The sequence below is a fragment of the Quercus robur genome, chromosome 10 (assembly GCF_932294415.1).
Source record: "Quercus robur chromosome 10, dhQueRobu3.1, whole genome shotgun sequence".
Taxonomy (NCBI): domain Eukaryota; kingdom Viridiplantae; phylum Streptophyta; class Magnoliopsida; order Fagales; family Fagaceae; genus Quercus; species Quercus robur.
Genome location: NC_065543.1, coordinates 49,163,183 through 49,184,314, shown reverse-complemented (window position 1 = coordinate 49,184,314; position 21,132 = coordinate 49,163,183). Strand labels below are relative to the sequence as shown.

Sequence of the window (21,132 nt, the reverse complement as noted above, 5' to 3'; positions counted from 1 at the left end):
GGATTTGGTCAAGAGTGGTAAGTTCAGCTTTAGAGTATTCTTTGTTGTTTTGGGTAATGGTAGTTGGACTTCTGACTTAGCATTAAATGCTAATTGTCCTCAATTGATGGGATTAGAGCATGTATTAGGCTAATAATCTTGGTTTTGCTGCTAATAGAATCAGAGCTCCTTAGGGCAGATTGTGTCACCCAAGCCAGGTGTCAATCTTGGAGCCCTTGTTGGGAACTTTGCTGGAGATCCCTTTGGTGCCCTCCAAACCACATTTCCCTAAGTTTCCCCATTTGGGTTCATGTGCTTGGTTCATGAACCAGAAAGTACACGTTTTTGGCATGATAATGAGCTGTTTTCCAGTTATTCCAAAAGCTTTCATGGTCTAGTTATGGCTGCCCTTAGTCTTTGACCGAATGGGTTGGAGAAGAAAGGGAAGACAGCTGGCTTCCCAGCTTTATGTCATGTCATCCCAGCTTTATGTAACATGAAAAATGATGAAAATGAACTTGGCAAGGAAGGGTTTAACCCCTGTTGGACACATGTCCTCCTCTGATCTGGTTTGACAAATTGGAACTGATGGTAGTGGGTCCCAGTTGTTAGGTTGTGCTGAACTTTGACTTGACATCTCACGTGAGCTTTAGCTGCTGAGATTTGAATGTGAGCTGAGCTTGCTTAGCTGGGCCTTGTAATTGAGCTTCTTTGGGCTTGGCCATCCCCACAAGATGAATAGTTTTGCCATGGATGATATACATGGGCTTTTGTAGTTAGTTGATTATGGAAAAAATAAACATAATTCCTATAAATTTTGTAAAAGAAATATTTTTGAGAGATGAGTAATTTTTATTTCCCATGAGTTAGGGACTTTAATATATGCAAATATGTTTTTGTCAAGAAATAGTTTTGGGCTTTTGAGCATAATGTAATTGTTTTTACCAAAATAATATTTGGGCTTTTATAAATAGGTGCCAAAGTATTATTGGGCTTTATGAGTAGTTGCCAAAATAGTATTGGGCTTTGTAAAATAGGTGCCCAAATAGTATTTGGGCTTTATAAAATAGGTGCCAAAATAGTATTTGGGTTTTGTAAAAATATTGCCTTGTAGCAACGGACTTAGTAAGAATGCTGGGTAGCAACAGGCTTTAGAGATGCTGTGTAGCCAAAATAGTATTTGGGCTTTGTAGGATTTTGTAAAAATATTGCCCTGCAGCAACGGACTTAGTAAGAATGCCGGGTAGCAACGGGCTTTAGAGGTGCCGTGTAACAATGGGTTTTAAGAGGTGTTGTGTAGCAATGGGCTTTTTAGAGGTGTCGTGTAGCGACGGGCCTTTTAGAGGTGCAGTGTAGCAATGGGCTTTATACGATAGTTTTGTTGGGGCTTTTTTTTTTTTTTTTTTGGTTTGTGGAGATAGTATAATTTTGTGGCCTAATATGGTAATAGTATGATAAGTATTTTTGTGAAAACCCAAATTGGATAATATGTGGGATATAATGGGTAATATTTGTGAGAGGACCCAAGATAATTTATGGGGCTTATGTGGAAAATATTTGTGGGAGCCCAAGTTGGGTAATAATATGGAGGGTATTTGGGTAATATGTAGTAAGTATGTAGGAAATATTTGTGTGGGCCCAAAATAGTTATGGGCTTGTGTGGGTATTTTTTAGTGAATGGGCTAATGAAGTTAGGGCCCGAAAATTTGTATCTTTACACATCCTTTTCTCAACTTCAACTCTATATATTTCTTATGTTTGTGTGTGTTTTATGTGCATGGTGCTTGGATGGGTTTACTTTAGATTAATGTTTGTATAACTTTGAGCATAAAATAGTTTTATAGGAATCAATTTGTTTGTACAATTTTACTTGTATCTTTAGTATAAAACTTATATTTGTTTGGAATTCTTCTTTGTATGACATATAGACATGTAGTATTGTTTCAGGTCTTTGTTTCTATGATGCTGCACTGATCAAAACATGTAAAATTTGGATGAGAAGCAAAGTTCTCTAAATACCTCTACTTCTGATGCACATAAAACACACACACATACTTTCTTTTAGTTATATATCAATTTGACCATGCATTAATATTTTATAACGATTTGCATATTATTAACTCAATTTCCTATTTTTAAATTTCATTAGATCTTATTATCGATAGCTTTCCCGTGCATCACACGAATTGGTAACTAGTTGTGTTAAAGTCTGAAAGACTGTATATTAAACTGTATAATAAAGTAAAAGGGACTGTCTTATATAAGTAAGGTGTGAGTACAAGTCACCTAGAATTATATGCTAAGCCCATTGAACTTATATTCTATTCGTATTCTAACAGTCCCCTAAACTCATGTTAGGTGATGTGATGTCAACATAAGTTTAGAAGTTAAAACATGAAAGTGTTTTAGTGGGAGAGACTTAGTGAATATGTCAACAAGCTGATCTTGAGAAGCTCTGATACCATTTTAAAGTTTGAAAAATTGTATATTAAGCAGTGTGTAATTAAGTAAAATGGCCCGCCTTATATAGGTAGACAAGACCTGATATACAAGAGACCTATAATTATGGACCTATGCCCATTGGACTTATACTCTCACAATATTCTAACAATACATAAGGCTCTCATTTGACAAGAAAACCTTATAAAATAAGTAAATATAACCCTAAATTACAGTTCCAAAAATCACCTTAAAAAAAAAACTTCTAACTATGACAATATCTCATCCTTCATCAGCTAAGAATTGGAATTCAAAAGCAAGTTTTCTTCTTGTACCTTACAAATATAGTAAACTTTTGTCTCCACTCGGTGCAGGATTACTAGAAAATGAACACTTGATGATTGTCCATTTCTTATCCATTTGAAATTCATGATGTCAAATGGTCAGAGTTTGAGACTGAAAAACTACCATAAATATTGAAGATAACATACATTCATGCAGTAAACTGAAACCAGAAAATGGCTTTCCTATCATTACTGTCACAGCAATGGTGGCAAGAGCTTCATGGAGTGACAAAGTTGACTCTTTTTCTTTATACTCTTCTCTTACCTTTCTTATTTCTAAGACTCCGAAAATTAGGTGAAAAAGGCAAACTTAACTTGCCTCCATCACCTCCAAAGTTGCCAATAATAGGCAACCTCCACCAGCTTGGTACACTACCTCACCGCTCTCTTCGAATGCTATCAAGTAAGTATGGCCCTCTAATGCTCTTGCACTTGGGCCATGTTCCAACTCTTGTGGTTTCATCTGCAGAGATGGCTAGAGAAATGATGAAAACCCATGATATTGCTTTCTCAAATAGACCAAAAACCACAGCTGCCAATATCTTTTTTTATGGATGTATAGATGTGGGATTTGCACCCTATGGTGATTACTGGAGACATACGAAAAAAATTGTTATTCTTGAGCTTCTAAGCCTGAAAAAAGTGCAATCGTTTCAGTTTGTAAGGGAAGAAGAAGTAACACTACTTGTCAATCAGATACATGCATGTCTCAGTAAAGGTCCAGTTAATCTGAGTGACATGTTGCTTGCTATTTCCAACAATATTGCTTCAAGATGTGTTCTGGGAAGTAAGTTTGGGGAAAAAGATGGTAAGAGTACATTTGGAGAGTTATCAAAAAAGATGATGATGCAGTTTACGGCTTTTAGTTTTGGAGATTTCTTTCCTTCTTTGGGATGGATGGATAATTTAACAGGCTTGGTTGCAAGTTTGAAAGCATCTTTAAGAGCGATGGATGCATTATTTGATCAACTGATTGAAGAGTATAAGATGCTGAACGTGGATGAAGATAAGAAAGACTTTATGCATATTCTCCTCAAACTTCAAAAGGAGGGTATGCTTGAAATTGAGCTTACCAAGGAGAATCTCAAAGCAGTCATACTGGTATATATCTCTCTCTCTTATTGCACACAAGAGTATCATATCACACTTAGCCTTCTAAAGCTATAATGTTTGAATAAGTCCAGCGATACTACTAGTTCCACAACTATTTTAATATGGTAGTTTGTGAGCGGTAAAAAATAAAAGTGATGTTAATATTAGCTTTCATGTAAAAGTAACTATTCACTACTCACAACTTATCATCTTAATAAATTATTAAAAGAAAATTGTGTCCATAATGATTCTCAAAAAAAAAAAAAAAAAAACAAAAATTGTGTCTGTATCAAATTAAGTTGATAATTTTTTTTTTTTTTTTTTTTTTTTTTTTTTTTTTTTTTTTTTTTTTTTTTTTTTTTTTTTTTTTTAATTTGCAGGACATGTTTGTGGCGGGAACTGAAACTACTGCAACAACACTAGAATGGGCAATGGCAGAACTCATAAAAAATCCGAGTATGATGAAGAAAGCCCAAGAAGAGGTAAGGAGAGTAGTGGGGAAGAAATCAAAACTAGATGAGACTGATATCACCCATTTGCAGTACTTGAAATGTATCATTAAAGAAACTTTGAGACTACATGTACCGCTTCCACTTTTAGTTCCTCGTGAAACTTCAACCAATGTAAAATTGGGGGGTTATGACATTCCTTCGAAAGTGACAGTTTACGTAAATGCATGGGCAATACAAAGGGACCCAAAACTATGGGACCAGCCAGAAGAGTTTCTACCAGAGAGGTTCAACAAAAACCCAGTTGATTTCAAAGGTCATGACTTCCATTTCATCCCATTTGGTAGTGGCAGAAGGGGTTGCCCAGGAATAGCATTTGGGAGTGCAGCAGCTGAATATGTGATTGCTAATCTTTTATACCATTTCAATTGGAAGTTGCCTGGTGATGAAGTTATGAAGGACCTAGATATGAGCGAGGAATATGGAATGACTGTTCATAGGAGATTTCCTCTTCTCCTAGTACCAGCTTTGTACTCTCCAAATTAAGAACTAAGAAGTCAAAGTTGTCGTTTTGTTATTTCTCTCTTTCTTGTTTTATTTTAGTAGACATCAATGTTGTTAATGCTTGAATAATTCAGAACAAAATAAAACTTCACGATGTACAAGGTTATTAGAAACATATGAAGGATGGAAATGATTTGAGTTCTTTATACTTGATATTATTGGTGAGAATGTCATGGTGTGTGGCAAAAAAATGTGGTTGCAAAAGAATTGATGTAATATTCCCTAAACAGACTAAATGCAATTGGAGCTTTTTCAAGTTGTTTCCATAGATTTGATTGACCTAGTACACACTTAATGTTTGATATCCAAATTGTCTAGTAGAATCAACGTAGTGTTTTTAAGATATGATTTCGATATACCATGAATAATATTAGTTTTTTTGCCTTAGAGATATCCAAATTTTTAGTTTGATATCTAAACTGATATGTAGAACTAAAATCGTGTATATATCTACATAATATGAACAAGATTATATTTTTGCTATAATGGTGGATGTTTGATATTCAAATTCTCTAAATCAAATTTGAGTATAAATTTATCTACTAGTGGTAGATTAATGAGTTCTTTCAATATTTTTGTGCGAGAGATTAAATGAGTTCCACACTTTAAAATTGAGGAAAAACAAAGAGTCATTGCCGCTTTCAATGAAAATATTTTTCTTTAACAAGTTTTTCTTTGATTAAAAAAGATTATTTTTTATTTATTGGTGAATATTTGAGGCTTAATCAATGCATTCATTAGTACACGGATATCTCTATTAGTAAAAATTTAGAAGATTTTTTTCATTGGGAACCTTAGGTAGTTGCCTATTTGCCTCACCCATTGAGCAAGCACTGTTCATCAGTCAATGTCATGGCAGATGAGTTGAATTCTTCTAATAATTTTACAGGACATGGATGGAGTTATCCTATTATCTTTGGAGTGTCGGTTGCATCTTGGGTGGACGTGGAACTATGCAGGGTATATTTGCAAATCTTTAGTAGTAACGTTAATATATTTATGCTTACATTTGAAGTATGATATAGGGTGAGGCATTGTTTCAAACTCATGAGAATTTGGAGCACCTAGCCATGATGAAGTGGGTGCTTGGCCCATGGCCCCAGCACATGTTGAAGAGAGTAAGTGATAGTTTGATGATACCAATTCTTAAGTTTAAGCTTTTGAGAGAATTGATAATTTATCATGGTATCAAGACTTACTCTATTTCTCATTTAAAATGTTAAAAATCTCATGTGTTGAGTCTCACTTATTAAGGGAGAGTTTAAGCCCACACATGAGAGAGAATGTTAGAACAATAGTTAAATGATTAAATTCACAATTTATTAAAAGTCTTAATTTTTTGGAAAATTAGTAATTTAACAAGGGGATTATCCATCAGAAGCATTGAGATTTTGCTATTTAGGCTTGGGGTTACATAGTGAATGGTCTTTCTGTGTGCCATTGCTGACAATTTTCTATCTTTACCTAACTGAAGGATGCTGCAGAAGAATCTGAGAGTTGTATATATATACTGGACAAAATTAATCTAATGTTAAGATTTCTCTTTATGAGGCTCTTGAGTGAATGAAGTGATGTTTCATTCTATACTCACATGCTTGCAAAGTATAATTTAATTAGATTTCTCGTCTCTCCCATGTGTGTATTTGATTTTTAATGCTATTTTTCCAGAGAAAAAGTGAATTTGTTACCCATCTTGGCTTTCCTGAGGGGGAAAAAGTGAATTCGTACAAAAGACTTGGACAAACTTTGATATTTTCTTGGTGTGTGTCCATATATATATATTGATGTTGCTAGGTCTCGAGCATGAATTGCGTTGGATAAGACTTGTTGAAATGGTACATTGGGTATGTCCACAAAAATCTTCAATACAACAAGAGTTGTGGACCATCAATATAATATGGCCACATCTCCCCAATCAAGTGACCATACAAGACCATTGGGCAGGTGCTCATATTACATGACAACAAACTCAACATCACTGAAGTTTTTTTTATAAAAAAAAATTCACAATATTCTTTATTTGCAAGACATTGAAGGCAAGAGAGGCAATTTTATACTACGGGCACTTTTATATTAGTCAAAACACATTAGCTTAAATAGCTTGTTTTTAATTATTTTAAACACCCAAATATTTTGTCTTAATTTGTATGATCTGACACACTTCTTTGGGGTGGCTCATACATGAATAAATAAAGAACATCTAAAAGCAATATATTAAAGTTTTAACATTATTTTTTTGAGAAATATAAAAATTGAAAAAAAATTCATTATTTTTTTTTTCAAATAAAATGTTTTTAAAACTACTTCATAAATGAGTGATCTTAGAGCATCTGTTAACATTTTTCTTTATCAAATAATAAATTGAAAATTTTAGTTTTTTAGAGTTATTATGATTCCAAATCTATATATAATAACTAATAGTCAAAACGTTTGACTTTTTGTTGACCTCTCCTTATCGTGCCATGTGACTACATAAATTTGTGCCACCTCTATACTTAAAAACACAAAAAAATGTGTCTGTACATTTGGCTGCTAAGCAAACTGTTTGAGTACTATTTTTACTACTGTTAGTGTTCAATTGCACCATTCCACTGGGTAGTTACCAATTTTACACCGTTCTGTATAAATTATTTATGATATATCTGTATAAGTTATTTATTCATTCTTCATCCTCTTTTTCTTCTACCTTCTCTCCCTCTCTATATGCCTTATTTCCTATTTCCTACAACAACCTTGAAACAAATCCCACTACAAGTTTAGATTGTTTAGTAATATTTGCAATAAGAATTATTTAGGAACTAATTCCTTCTCTTTACGGATTTGCAGGATTTTTTTTTCAAAATAACACTGAATCTCAAATAATTTCATTAGTTAGCACATTTTCAAAACAATTTAGCAAGCTAACATCTCAAGTGCAAGGGATTCGATTTTTTTGTGCTAAATCGAGTGTGACGAACTTGAGTTCCACGAAACTCAAGTCTTCAAGACTCAATTTCCCTGAGATATCATTGAACTAAAGACCCAAACTCAACGAAACATCATCAAAACCCAAAGGCCCAAAGAAGAAAATGAAGGAATTCGAGGAAAACCTTCGCCTAGAGCTTTTTTGCCATTGCCGCCTTATCCTGGAACCTTCGCAATCGTTGCCTGGGTTCAGTCTAAGCCAAGCGGTTTGGGTTCAGGAGATCTGGGTTTGTGGGTTTGTTCCTTCTTTGTTTGGTTTGGGTTTCTTTGTGTTTGTTCCTTCTTCATTTGATCTGGGTTTCTTCGTGTTTGTTCTTTCTTCGTTTGAAGGCCTGCCCAATTGTCACCACCAATATATATGGGTACCTTCTTTTCTCATTCTTACTCTGATTGGAAGACCAACAATTTAGTTTTTTATTTTTCGTTGGATTTTCAGTTTTGACAGATATATATCATTTTCTCAATCCAAAAAAAAAAATTCTTACTCAAATGGAAATTCCTCCTATATGGATGAATGGAAGGTACACCTAGCATTCAAAACTAATTGACTATTGCAAGTTATGCTATGGCTACATTTGACCTTAGGCAAAACTTTTTCAACATTGGATCCCAGGGTAGGGATGTGATGCCCATGTTATCGATGGAACATAGCGAAAAGAAAAAGTTTTTGAAGTGGATGCTAAAGACATAAATTGAGAGGTTGCTATTGCTTCCAAGGCAACTAATGAAGGATCATGACCAAAGATGACTACTTATGTAACCATTCCTTATTATACTTCTTATTTGTCAGTTTTAATTTGATGTAGAAAGAAAACATTATTTTCTACAAATTTTAGGATTGATTTTATTTTTTATTTCTAATAAATATCCAAGAAGGACAAATGGTGTTTTTGCATTTTGCTAATTTGATTGAACAACTAATGATGAACTTGCTGCACTTGAGACTTGGGACGTTAAATGTGATACTTTGTTGGTATATTCATTGATATAGTTCATCTGTTGCTTTATAAATTTTGAGTGTTCCCTACACTCTATCTATTTTTGTGAGATTTCTATATAAGAACTTTTAGGGTGGGTGGATAAGGTCCATGGTCTCACCATATATATATTCTTTATTAGTAAGCAGATAATTCAAGTATTTGCAAGCATAAGATTGAAAGAAACAACAAGTTCACTTTGTGTTAGGATACTTTTTTTTTTACACCTAATTTTATTTGGGTACCACCTATTTATTTTCAAACACCACTAACAAATTATTGGGTTTTCCCAAATATTTTTTGCTCTATTATTATATTAATCACAAATGTTTCATGTCTCATTATCTAAATTGGGCTATGATATAAACTATCACAAAAAGAGCCCCAAAACTCATATTTTATCCAATTTTATTATCATATTCTATTTAAAACCCAAGAATACTTATGCTTGGCAATATTTAAGAAGCTCATAATTCAAGTCCACGGCAAAAAAATTTTATCAATGGAATTCAAATCCATGATCAAAGCCCATGATTTAAACATATGGCAATTTATTTATCCAAAGCCCAATTTTCATTGGCAACATCAAAACCTAATTCTCATTGGCAATATCAAAACCCCAACTTACGTTGGCACTATTTAAAGCCCAATTTTTATTGGCAATATCAAAGCCCAATTCTCATTGGCAATATCAAAAGCCCAACTTGCGTTAGCACTATTAAAAGCCCAAACTAACTACTTGGCATTATTCTATCAAAAGCCCAAGGTTATTAAATACTCGACAAAATACTATATCATAATTATTTTTAAACATATTATTACAATATTACAAGTTCATGGAATTTATGAATTATCTACTCTCAAAACCCATGGCAATCATCTTGTAAAAGCCCATGGAAAGTTATGATTGTTAGACCCATGACATATATTTATTGTTATAAACCCATGAAATACATGGACATCATTTGCATCGCGACATCCATAATATACGCCTTAGACACTCACGGTAAACCTTCAAACCCACAAGCTCATCATTTAAGTTATGATGTGATTATTAGAAACCATGAACATTATTGCAACATGGAATTCATCAAAGTAAATAGTATTTACAAAAGTATTTTGAAACTTGTCCTATTGTTTCAAACGTTACAACTAATTGCTCAAAGGCCCATTGCAAGTATTTATGAAAAACCCAAAAATATTTACTAATAAAATCCATGAGAAATGAAAGCCCATGACAACATGTGCACACAACCCAGCCCATGTGAGCAAGCCTAAGCAAAAAACACAAGCAGCTAACCAAAAGGCAACTAGAGACTCATACAAGGGAACCAAACCTTTGAGAATGGACTAAGGGCTGTCCCATCAATTTTTTGCCACCCTCTGCCTGACGTGAATAGTGCCCAAGGGCTCTTATATCAGTTGAAGTCAAAAGGATGAAGAGACTCCATGATCTTCCTCAAAACTGCACCTCCAGCGGAAGGGGAGCTGAAACCAAATTATTCAAACTTCAACAAATTGATGCTATAAATATTAAAAACGATCAAGACATGATTCATGTACCAAGCCCATGAATCCTTAAGGGGAAAATTTGGGAACATGTGGTTTGGAGGGCATAAAGGGATCTCTAGTGGAATCCCCTAAAGTAAACTAGAACTTGACACCTGGCTTGGGGTGTTGAAATCTTACTTCTTGGGGAACCAAATCTCAGTTTGTAGCATTAGGATTCATTCTTGATACACAATAGTTAAGCTCAGCCCCGAAAATCTTGGCACTTGATGCAAAAAGCTCTAAAATCCCATCATTACCCAAAGAAGCAAGACAACCTCTCAAAGTGGATTTTCCTACTTCTGATCAAAATCTTAGGAAAGTTAAACCTTGATTTCATCACCCTTAATGAGTCATGCGTTTTTGGATTCTTGTCAATCAATGCTTCTCTAAAACTCCATTATAAAAACATACACACCTCAGCTCACTGGAGGAGGAAGCCTCTCTAAAAATTTTCTGTCATTGACTAAACTCTGTAGAAATTCAATCCCTATTTGCTTTCTTTAAGCTTTCCCAAGCTCTCTTGAGCTCACTCACAACCTTTCTCAGCCTATAGTCACCATAACACCAACATTCACCACCTTGCTTACACCTTCCTACTCCATAAACGTCCCATAACTGACCAAGACAGCCACTCCCTCTGAAACCCTTGGTTTGTTTACTACTTTGCTCGTGGTTTAGCTTTCCTCAAGTTCACCACTCACCATCTTTAGCCCACACTCATCCAATCTCAGACATTCTTTTCCCCTTTCACACAATCACAGCCCATAAATGTCTCTCAACTAGTCACAAACAGACCACTACTCACAAAAATCCTTAACCTCAGAGTTAACCTCATCCCACTAACTCAAAACAGCCCATATTGTCTCATTCATGTCTTATGAACACACACTCACCAAAATCTTAGTCTAATGCTTGCTGCACTGAGCTGGGTATCTTTCTTTCCCTTCATTCCATCCTATTTTTCCTCTTTTATTCGTAACTATGGAACCTTTAATCATTGTTTATTATTATTATGATAAATGATATAATATATTTATAACAGTTGAATTTTCCCTCATATTGATGTAATGATGGTTGAAAGTACTATAATTTCCCCTGACCAAGACACACAAGGACCCCTAGGAGTGAATACTTTCCTAAATTTATTTGATCATTGACTGCTGAACTCTAATTATAATTTTACCCCTACCGCTAGAGATAATACCGTACCGCTAGAGGATTGATTTGAACTATGACGCAGTAAAAAGAATAATAATATAACAAACTAACAACACTAACGTGTTTATCATGCTTTATTGTTGTCTTCTTGTTAGGGTGCAGCCTCTATCTCTTGTTTGGGCGGACTTACACCACACCGATAGCCTTTGGGCTTTATTTCAAGGGTCCATCATTGAGTTTCAGCTTGGCTACCCTATATTTTATTTGGGAACATCAGAAATTTTCCCTTCAACACTTTGTTAGTAGTAGTAATCTCTTAAGTATATTTTCTTTTTCTTTTTTCCAAGGGATCATAACTTTAAGCAAAGTGAAATTTTAAATAGTTTTTATCAAACTTCCTTGTGCATTGCACGGGTTAGGGATTAGTGTGTATGTATGTATGTGTGTGTATATATATATATATATATATATAACTTTAATTTGGTTAGACATCCTTAAAAATAAGTAAATAGAATGCTAAATTACTGTTCCAAATATTACCAAAAAAAAACTTCTAGCCAAGTTTTCTTCTAGACCTCCTGTAAAAATACAGTAAACTTTTGTCTCCACTAGGAAGATTATTAAAGCGTATAAGCACTACTTAATAGTCCATGTCTAATCTAAATGAAAATCATGAATCACGTTGTCAAAATGTCGATGTTTGTGACTGTATAGGGCCGCTATAAGATTGAAGATAACTTGCAACTTTCATGTGGTGAACTGAAACTAGAAATGGCTTTCTTATCACTACTACCACAGCAATTTTGGCAAGAGCTACATGGAGTGACACAGTTTGGTGGACTGCCTCACCGCTCTCTTAGAGTGCTATCAAGTATGGCCCTCTAATGCTCTTGCACTTGGGCCATGTTCCAACTCTTGTGGTTTCATCCGCAGAGATGGCTCGAGAAATAATGAAAACCCATGATATTGTATTCTCAAATAGACCCAAAACCACAGCTGCCAATATCTTTACTTATGGATGTGTAAATGTGGGATTTGCACCCTATGGTGATTACTGGAAACATGTGAAAAAAGTTACTCTACTTCAACTTCTAAGCCTGAAAAGAGTGCAATCGTTTCAGTTTGTGAGGGAAGAAGAAGTCACACTACTTGTGAATCAGATACAACATGCATGTCTCAGTAAAAGTCCAGTTAATCTAACTGACATGTTGCTTGCTGTTTCAAGCAATATTTCTTCTAGATGTGTTTTTGGAAAAAAGACTGAGGTAAAAGATGGTAAGAGCACATTCGGAGAGTTATCAAGAAGGATGGCGATGCAAGTTACTGCTTTTAGTTTTGGACATTTCTTTCCTTCTTTGGGATGGATGGATAATTTAACAGGTTTGATTGCTAGTTTGAAAGCAACTTCAAGAGCGGTGGATGCATTACTTGATCAATTGATTGAAGAGCATAAGATCCTGAATGTGGATGAGGATGATGATAAAAAAGACTTTTTGCACATTCTCCTCTAGCTTCAAAAGGAGGGCATGCTTGAAATTGAGCTTACCCAAGACAATCTCAAAGCAGTCATACTGGTATATTTCTATCTCTCATTTATAGCCGAGTATCCAATCGCACACACCTGGCTAAAGCTATATGTTTGAATAAAATGTAGAGGGTACACAATTTATTCCACAACTATTTTAACAACTTATCATGAAGTGACAGGTTGTCAGTGGTGAAAAATAAAAGTGATATAGGTGTGGTTTCTGGTAAAATTGATTTTTCACTACTTACAATTACCATCTCAACAAGTTATAAAAAAATTGTGTACATGGCAATGTTGATAATGCTTTTATAATTTGCAGGACATGTTTACTGGAGGAACTGAAACTACTGCAACAACAATAGAATGGACAATGGCAGAGCTAGTGAGAAATCCGAGTATAATGAAGAAAGCTCAAGATGAGGTAAGAAGAGTGATTGGAAATAAATCAAAACTAGATGATACTGATATTGCCCATTTGCAGTACCTGAAATGTATCATTAAAGAAACTTTGAGACTTCATGCACCAGTTCCACTTTTAGTTCCTCGTAAAACTTCAACCAATGTTAAATTGGGGGGTTATGATATTCCCTCAAAAATGACAGTTTATGTAAATGCATGGGCAATACAAACAGACCCTAAATTATGGGACCAACCAGAAGAGTTTCTCCCAGAGAGGTTCCTGAAGAGTTCAGATGATTTCAAGGGTCAAGACTTTCATTTCATCCCATTTGGTGGTGGGAGACGGAGTTGCCCAGGAATGACATTTGGGATTGCTTCAGCTGAATATGTGACAGCTAATCTTTTATACCATTTCAACTGGGAGTTGCCTGGTGGTGAAGTTATGAAGGACCTAGATATGACCAAGGCATATGGAATTACTATTCATAGGAAATTTCCACTTCTCCTAGTACCAACTTTGTACTCTCCAAATATAATCTATTAAGAAGAAGTCATGGTTATTGTTTTGTTATTTCTCTTTTTCTTGTTTTATTTTTGCAGATATCAATCAATGTTGTTAAAGCTTTGAATATTTCAGAATAAAATAAGACTTGGGGATGTATGAGGCTATAAAAACAAATAGAGGATGGCAAAAATCTGAGTTCTTTATACTTATGGATATTATAGGTGAGAATGTCATGATGTGTGTCAAAGTATGTGGTTGTAGAAGAATAGATGTAATATTTCCAAAATAGAGACTAAATGCTATTGGAGTTTTTTCGAGTTGCTTCTATAGATAATTAGGATCGACTTAGTACACACATAATGTATAGGACTTACTTAAGCACATGTACCCTCATGTAGCAAACCCTCCCAATTAAGGCCATACGGTTCACAGAATAATTTTGGTATATAAAACTAAATATGTCTGAATTTTTTATTTGTTTAAATATGTAATTCGAAGAATTTAGGTGATGTGGTAGTCTAAAATTTTTTACATTTTCAAATGCATGAGCAAAACATTCCAAGATTCCATGTGATCTTTATACATATTTTTACAACTCATCTCTTAAAGATTAAAGACTTGAAATATATATATAACTAAAGAGCTGCATTAAAAAAAAAAAAAAAAAATTAACTATCAAAAGCCAACATGCAGAAGCAACTCTTCAAAATGTGTTTGTTGGAGGATCACAATTTGACTGCCTACAACCACTCTAAAAATAGGTCTGCATGGTGTGATGTCGAAGGCCATAAAAGATTTGAGTATATCTTCCTCATCATCAATTAGTTTTGAGGTAGAATGACACAGCTCATGGTTCAACAAATAGTATTAGAGCCAAGATCATGGGTTCAAGTCATTGTCAGGGAGGAATTGTTGGGGGACCACAATTTGACTCCTTACAATCACTCTAAAAATAGGTCTGTATGGTGTGATGTTGAAGGCCATAAAAGATTTGAGTATGTCTTTCTCATCACCAATTGATTTTGACGTGGAATGACATAGCTCACGGTCCGACAGTGTTAAAATTGCATCGAGAATTATCAAAAAGCCAAAATGAAATTTCTAATTCCTTATCACCAATTGATTTTGAGGTGGAATGACACAGCTCACGGTCCAACAATATTGAAATTGCATTGAGAATTATCAAAAAGCAAAAAAGAAATTTCTAAATTCTTGTTATTTGAAAGAAAAATTCAATCTAATCTTGTTTTGTTAAGTCAATTATTGGAATCTCTTTCTCAATTGTGTTTGATGAAGTAAAAGAAATTTGAGGTATATGGAGTTTTAACCGTTTTTAAGAAATTTTCACTTCTCAAAGTACCAATTACTTTCCAAATATAATTGTAAGGACTCAGTTTGTAACGATCTCAAACTGGTATTGGGTTCGTACGTTAAAAGTACGTTAAAGGCCCAAACAATAAAATTTGTAGAGAGTAGGCTGAAAGGCTAGGCCTTGGTTACCGGACAGTGGTTAGTTATGGTGTTCATGGTGGGCGCACAGAGGTGAACTAAGTTTGTCCATGGACCTTGTCCATTGAGCTTAACGTTCTTATTATTCGTTTCACTTTTTGGGTACCATTGTTTCAGCCCCCTCTTTTTGGCGCATAAATCCTTACATTATATAGCCATTCTCAGTTGATCCTGACCTTCCATCTGTCGATCAGGCAGGTAACTACTCGAGTGTTTGTCCCATCAGCCGCCTCCCCCCACTTTCTGTTAGTTACAATAACCGAAGCCACACTATTCAGGGGTCTTTTCCCATCAATGTGGCTAGGACGTTTGTTGGCGCATTCAATGCGGAGGTGACGTCTTTTCCTTGAACCACTCCTACACTGTACCCCTGTGCGAGTCCCATTCTACTCGCCTTTTCTTCTGGGAGCGCTTTGAAGGCTGCCTTTGATGATGTGTCATTCTTCCCTTTTAGGCCTTGGGATGCTGAGGACAAGGTCATCCTCGGCTGCACCTTTAGGCCATTTGGACTTTCGCTGCTTGTTCTCGGCAACTACTCTCCTCGGCGCGGGCCTTAGGCCCTAATGGAAAGTGGGCCGGGACCACAAATTCTCTGGCCCCACAATAATCAATTAGAAGTTATGGTTGTTGTTTGTTATTTCTCTTTTTCTTGTGTTACCTTAGAAGATATTTTAATGCTTGAATAATTTCAGGATAAAAATAAATTTCCGGATGGTCTAAGTTATATATTGAAATTGCATGAAGGATAAGAGAAATTTTAGTTATGAAGTGCGTGAGAATGTCACGGTCAGCAGCCAGGTAAAGAATTAGATGCTTCTGTACTATTTCCCAAAAAAAAAAGAAAAAAAAGAAAGAAAGAAGATCAATTGTATTGGAACTTATTGTTGCTACTTGTAAAATCTAGAATTACCTGATTCTCAGAAGAAAAAAAAAAAAAAAATCTAGAATTACCTAGAACACACCCAATGTAGGCCTTAAGAAGATGGACTCTTATGATTGCAAGCAATGATAGGAACACAAAAAACTTAAACAATTTTTCCACAACTCTCATGTAACGAGTTTTGGCAAAAGTTCTATACCATATTTTCTCATCTCACGTATGCCTTAACAATTCCAGTCTTACAATTCACATGATGTTTAATTATGTTAATCAAAGATGGTGATTGACAAGCTTAAAGAATCAAGACTTGGCGCACTTGCTTGTGTCGTGGAATCTTGAGCAGTAAAATCCCAGCATTTGATGCTAATTAAATCAGTCACGTCCATGTGCCTCCAATTCTATAAATGTGTCTCCAAAGTCTAAAGAGCTACAGATTCACGGAAGAAAAAAAAAAGATGTAACAATACAGAAAACAACATTTGTGGCCAAAACCTACTTAATTATAAAGATAAGATAAGAGGGGATCCATAAAACAAGCTGGGGATATTAATGATAAGATGTTCATAATTTGGTATGTAGGTTTAAACTTCTACAAGCCTACACATGTTTCGCATTCATAACCTTGCATTTGATTATTTTTCTGTTAAATATATTAGCAACGTAATGTGTTATACCATGTTGTATATGTTAGAGTGGATGCAAAAGAGGAAGCATAGAGTAGGAACACTGAGAACACGAGGGTTATGTGGTTCACCCTTGTCGGCCTATGTCCACGGAGGAATTTCTTAAAGGCAACATCTTTATTATTGTGTAAGAGTGTAGTACAATACTCTGTGTTACAATGAACCCTAACATGAGTATATATAGGTAACTAATTAAACCCTAGATTACTAGTACAAGTAGGAGTGGGTTTGGACCTATTATATTGGGCTAATATGTCTAATATATCTCTAACACCTTCCCTCAAACTCAAAGCAGAAGCTCGATAAAGGCTTAAGGTTGGATAAGCATGAGAAGATCCATTGAAGATGCCTTGAAGAATGCCTTTGAAGAAACCATGGTGAAGAATGTGCCAATTGATCAATTTTGGAGCTTCAAATGAAAAAACGGAGTCCAAAATTTGAATCTATGCAGCAAAAAACTGAGTAAGATAGGCCTTTTTTGAAATTTGACTTTTGGTCAATGGTTAACGCAAGAAATCAAAGTCAACTTAAGGTCAACACTAAGCAAAGGTCAACGAGTAGTCAAAGTCAACGGCCAGCAAAAGTGAAGGTCCACGGGTTAGATCCGGAAGTCTGGGTTGGATCGATCCAGGTTAGCAGAGTTAAAGTCAAAGATGACATGGAGACTTACTGACGTGGCTAGGGCTGACATCATCTAATGATGTCATAATAAGGCTAATGTAGTTTTTGGTGTGTGGCCAGAGCGTTATGGTGATGGCGTGTGGTAAAAACTTCGAGGGCGTGTGTAGGTGTGTCCGAGTGAGATAGATGCTTGGACTTCGCTAGTTTGGCAGATTGGCGGGCTACGAGGTTGTCAGGGCGGTGCATGTTACTAAAGGAGGATCTACTCCTGAGGAATCTGAGGCAGCGCGTGGAGAAGTCCACTGAAATAGGGGTAGTGCATGAGGGCACTTGCGGCATTCAATGGAGGCCAAACCTCTGGGTTTTTCTCACCGTATGCCGTGGAGCATGTTTATATGATTGGATTCGTCAGGCGAAGGCTTGCTTTGCACAGATCTAATAGGGGAGGCACGACATGCATGAGAGATCAAAGACATGGTGACAAGATAGCAATGGTGGTTCTATGGGAGCTATGTGAAGCCGTGGAGTCTAGATCTGTGGGCAAGCAGTGACATTGTGGTGGATTTGTGTTGTGCACGTGGGAAATTTCTTTGTTGTGTAGAGATGTTTTTTTGATGCCAAAAATGAAGTTTGGCTCTGATACCATGTTAAATATATTAGCAACGTGATGTGTTATACCATGTTATATATGCTAAAGTGGATGCGGAATGGGAAGTATAGAATAGGAACACCGAGAACACAAGAGTTACGTGGTTTAGCCTTGTTGGCCTACGTCCACAGAGGAATCCCTTAAGAACTACATCTTTATTATTGTTTAAGAATATAGTACAATAGTTTGTGTTACAATGAACCCTAACATGAGTATATATAGACGACTAAATCCTAGATTACTAGTACAAGTAGGAGTGGGTTTAGGCCTATTACATTGGGCTAATATGTCTAATATATCTCTAACATTTTCAAATCTTTCCATGTGTTTGTTGCTTTACTCATTTTTTGGATTTATGAATTGTAATACATTCCCAAATTTGAGCGGATTGCTACAAGTGTATACTTGTTGATTGTCCATGTCTAATCCATTTGAAATTCATGAATCATGTTGTCAAAATGTCGAAGTTTGTGACTGTTAGGGCTGCTATAAGATTGAAGATAACTTTGTTACTTTCATGTGGTGAACTGAAACTAGGAATGGCTTTCCTATCACCACAGTTACAGCAATGGTGGCAAAAGCCACATGGGTTGACACAGTTTGCTATTTTTCTTCTCTCTTTTGCTACCTTTCATATTGCTTAAACTCCAGCAGTCAAATGGCAATGGCAAACTCAACTTGCCTCCATCCCCTCCATAGTGGCCAGTAATCGGCAACCTCCACCAGTTCGGTACACTGCCCCACCACTCTCTTGAAGAGCTTTCGAGTAAGTATGGCCCTCTAATGCTCTTGCACTTAGGCCATGTTCCAACTCTCGTGGTTTCATCTGCAGAGATGGCTAGAGAAATGATGAAGATCAATGATGTTGTTTTCTCAAATCGACCCAAAACCACGGCTGCCAATATCTTTACTTATGGATATGCAGATATGTCATTTGCCCCCTATGGCAATTACTGGAGACATGCAAGAAAAGTTACTATTCTGGAACTTCTAAGCTTGAAAAGAGTGCAATCGTTTCACTTTATAAGGGAAGAAGAAGTCAAACTACTTGTCAATCAGATACATCATGCATGTGTCAGTAAGAGTCCAATTAATCTAACTGACATGTTGCTTTCTGTTTCAAACAATATTACTTCCACATGTGTTTTTGGAAGAAGGTCAGAGGTAAAAAATGGTAAGAGCACATTTGGAGACTTATCAAGAAGGATGTTGATGCAATTTACAGTTTTTAGTTTTGGAGATTTCTTTCCTTACTTGGGATGGATAGATTATTTAACAGGCATAATTGCAAGTTTGAAAGCAACTTTGAGAGCATTAGATGCATTACTTGATCGAGTGATTGAGGAGCATAAGATCCTGTATGTGAATGATGATAAGGAAGATTTTGTGCATATTCTTCTCAAACTTCAAAAGAAGGGTATCCTTGAAATTGAGCTTACTCAAGACAACCTCAAAGGAGTCTTATTGGTATCTCTTTTCTCTCGTAGTTAAATAATTAAGTTTACATTTTTTTTTACTAGCTTAAGCTTTTGTGATGATAATTTGTCATGGCATCAGAACAGAGGTCTTTAATTTGAATCTTGTTTTTACTCTAACAGTCTAACTCCAATTTTAAATTAAAATTGCATATGTTAGACCCCACTTATTAAGCGAGAGTTTCAATCCAAATTAGGAAAAATGTTAGAATAATAGATAAATATTTCAATTTAATACCACCGCATACCTTTGGTGTAATGGTCACTCCACAAGTATAAGTGCTTATGGGGTGTGGAGAGAAAGAGTTGGGATTCAAGTTTCTAAGAGAGAGTTTCATACACATATATAATTAGATTAAACTAGAGTAAAATCGATCTTGTATTAAAAAAATATTTCAATTTAATATTTCCCATTAATAATTTTGGACAATTAGGTAATTTACCACTCTCCGATTGCACACACAACTTACTAAAGCTGTATTATTGTTTTATAATTTAGGACATGTTTGTGGGAGGAACTGATACCACTGCAACAATACTAGAATGGGCAATGGCAGAGCTCGTGAAAAATCCAAGTATAATGAAGAAAGCACAAGAAGAGGTAAGAAGAGTGGTGGGAAATAAATCAAAAGTAGATGAGACTGATATCACTCAAATGCAGTACCTGAAATGTATCATTAAAGAAACTTTGAGACTACATACACCAATTCCACTTTTGGGTCCTCGCCAAACTTCAGCTAGTGTTAAATTGGAAGGTTATGATATTCCTCCGAAAACGACTGTTTATGTAAATATATGGGCAATACAAACAGACCCTAAACTACGGGACCAACCAAAAGAGTTTCTTCCGGAGAGGTTCATGAAGAACCCAATTGATTTCAAAGGCCAAGACTTCCAATTCATCCCATTTGGCGGCGGAAGACGGGGTTGCCCTGGAATGACATTTGGGATTGCAGCAGTTGAATGTGTGATTGCTAATCTTTTATACCATTTCAATTGGGAGTTGCCTTGTGGTAGAAGTAGGATTGATCTAGATATGAGTGAGGTACATGGATTTACTGTTCATAAGAAATTTCCACTTCTCCAAGTACCAACTGTGTAGTCTACATTATAATCTATTAAGAAGTCTTGGTTGGTGTTGGTCAATTGTTATTAATATTAAATAAGTTAAGAGCAAAATAAAATTTCAGGATGTACTAGCTTACTGCAAACACATGATTACACTTAGCCATCACACAGAGAACTTGCTAAAGGTTTAGTGCATGAGGAGATCAGATAACAAACCAGAGGGACTTGTATAAATTTTTTGTTCCAAGATAATTCGGATGTTTGAGAAAGAAAGAAGTTGAGGGGGTGAGTGTGTATT

General features: G+C 35.5%; 1 protein-coding gene and 2 pseudogenes across 1 annotated transcript; all 3 read left to right on the top strand.

Annotated features, from left to right (window-relative positions):
- Positions 1-2,936: 2,936 nt before the first annotated feature.
- On the top strand, positions 2,937-4,849 carry LOC126702941 (cytochrome P450 71A1-like). The gene is made up of 2 exons (XM_050401808.1): positions 2,937-3,863; positions 4,235-4,849. Exons 1-2 carry the CDS (start codon positions 2,937-2,939, stop codon positions 4,847-4,849), a joined length of 1,542 nt encoding a protein of 513 aa, XP_050257765.1.
- Positions 4,850-12,288: 7,439 nt separating this feature from the next.
- Positions 12,289-14,033, top strand: LOC126704289 (cytochrome P450 71A1-like; annotated as a pseudogene).
- Positions 14,034-18,749: 4,716 nt separating this feature from the next.
- LOC126704288 (cytochrome P450 71A1-like) lies at positions 18,750-20,868 on the top strand (annotated as a pseudogene).
- Positions 20,869-21,132: the final 264 nt, after the last annotated feature.